Consider the following 2,500-nt stretch of genomic DNA (forward strand, 5'->3'; position numbering starts at 1 on the left):
TATGGGACATTAGATGGAGGACATGATGATCTGTCCTCCTATGGGACATTAGATGGACGACATGATGATCTGTCCTCCTATGGGACATTAGATGGACGACATGATGATCTGTCCTCCTATGGGACATTAGATGGACGACATGATGATCAGTCCTCCTATGGGACATTAGATGGAGGACATGATCATCTGTCCTCCTATGGGACATTAGATGGACGACATGATGATCTGTCCTCCTATGGGACATTAGATGGACGACATGATGATCAGTCCTCCTATGGGACATTAGATGGACGACATGATGATCTGTCCTCCTATGGGACATTAGATGGACGACATGATGATCTGTCCTCCTATGGGACATTAGATGGACGACATGATGATCTGTCCTCCTATGGGACATTAGACATTAGATGACGACATGATGATCTGTCCTCCTATGGGACATTAGATGGGCGACATGATGATCTGTCCTTCCTATGGGACATTAGATGGACGACATGATGATCTGTCCTCCTATGGGACATTAGATGGACGACATGATTATCAGTCCTCCTATGGGACATTAGATGGAGGACATGATTATCTGTCCTCCTATGGGACATTAGATGGACGACATGATGATCTGTCCTCCTATGGGACATTAGATGGACGACATGATGATCTGTCCTCCTATGGGACATTAGATGGACGACATGATGATCTGTCCTCCTATGGGACATTAGATGGACCACATGATGATCTGTCCTCCTATGGGACATTAGATGGACGACATGATGATCTGTCCTCCTATGGGACATTAGATGGACGACATGATGATCTGTCCTCCTATGGGACATTAGATGGACGACATGATGATCTGTCCTCCTATGGGACATTAGATGGACGACATGATGATCTGTCCTCCTATGGGACATTAGATGGACGACATGATGATCTGTCCTCCTATGGGACATTAGATGGACGACATGATGATCTGTCCTCCTATGGGACATTAGATGGACGACATGATGATCTGTCCTCCTATGGGACATTAGATGGACGACATGATGATCTGTCCTCCTATGGGACATTAGATGGGCGACATGATGATCTGTCCTCCTATGGGACATTAGATGGACGACATGATGATCAGTCCTCCTATGGGGCATTAGATGGACGACATGATGATCTGTCCTCCTATGGGACATTAGATGGACGACATGATGATCTGTCCTCCTATGGGACATTAGATGGACGACATGATGATCAGTCCTCCTATGGGACATTAGATGGACGACATGATGATCTGTCCTCCTATGGGACATTAGATGGACGACATGATGATCTGTCCTCCTATGGGACATTAGATGGACGACATGATGATCTGTCCTCCTATGGGACATTAGATGGACGACATGATGATCTGTCCTCCTATGGGACATTAGATGGACGACATGATGATCAGTCCTCCTATGGGACATTAGATGGACGACATGATGATCTGTCCTCCTATGGGACATTAGATGGACGACATGATGATCTGTCCTCCTATGGGACATTAGATGGACGACATGATGATCTGTCCTCCTATGGGACATTAGATGGACAACATGATGATCTGTCCTCCTATGGGACATTAGATGGACGACATGATGATCTGTCCTCCTATGGGACATTAGATGGACGACATGATGATCTGTCCTCCTATGGGACATTAGATGGACGACATGATGATCTGTCCTCCTATGGGACATTAGATGGACGACATGATGATCTGTCCTCCTATGGGACATTAGATGGACGACATGATGATCTGTCCTCCTATGGGACATTAGATGGACGACATGATGATCTGTCCTCCTATGGGACATTAGATGGACGACATGATGATCTGTCCTCCTATGGGACATTAGATGGACGACATGATGATCTGTCCTCCTATGGGACATTAGATGGACGACATGATGATCTGTCCTCCTATGGGACATGATGATCTGTCCTCCTATGGGACATTAGATGGACGACATGATGATCTGTCCTCCTATGGGACATTAGATGGACGACATGATGATCTGTCCTCCTATGGGACATTAGATGGACGACATGATGATCTGTCCTCCTATGGGACATGAGATGGACGACATGATGATCTGTCCTCCTATGGGACATTAGATGGACGACATGATGATCTGTCCTCCTATGGGACATGATGATCTGTCCTCCTATGGGACATGATGATCTGTCCTCCTATGGGACATGATGATCTGTCCTCCTATGGGACATGATGATCTGTCCTCCTATGGGACATGATGATCTGTCCTCCTATGGGACATGATGATCTGTCCTCCTATGGGACATGATGATCTGTCCTCCTATGGGACATTAGATGGAGGACATGATGATCTGTCCTCCTATGGGACATGATGATCTGTCCTCCTATGGGACATGATGATCTGATGGGACATGATGATCTGTCCTCCTATGGGACATGACATCCTCCTAGATGGACTGTCCTCCTATG

General features: G+C 46.3%; 1 protein-coding gene across 1 annotated transcript in view; it reads right to left on the reverse strand.

Moving 5' to 3' along the window:
* Positions 1-484: 484 nt before the first annotated feature.
* Positions 485-2,500, reverse strand: part of LOC135570275 (glutamate receptor-interacting protein 1-like) — a gene marked incomplete at its 5' end in the record, with an annotated part of 98,259 nt that continues 96,243 nt past the window's right edge. The window contains one exon of the mRNA XM_065016389.1: positions 485-513. Coding sequence (XP_064872461.1) covers positions 485-513 — 29 coding nt within the window. The remainder of the gene's footprint in view (positions 514-2,500) is intronic.

This window comes from Oncorhynchus nerka, unplaced genomic scaffold (genome assembly GCF_034236695.1).
Source record: "Oncorhynchus nerka isolate Pitt River unplaced genomic scaffold, Oner_Uvic_2.0 unplaced_scaffold_1006, whole genome shotgun sequence".
NCBI lineage: Eukaryota > Metazoa > Chordata > Actinopteri > Salmoniformes > Salmonidae > Oncorhynchus > Oncorhynchus nerka.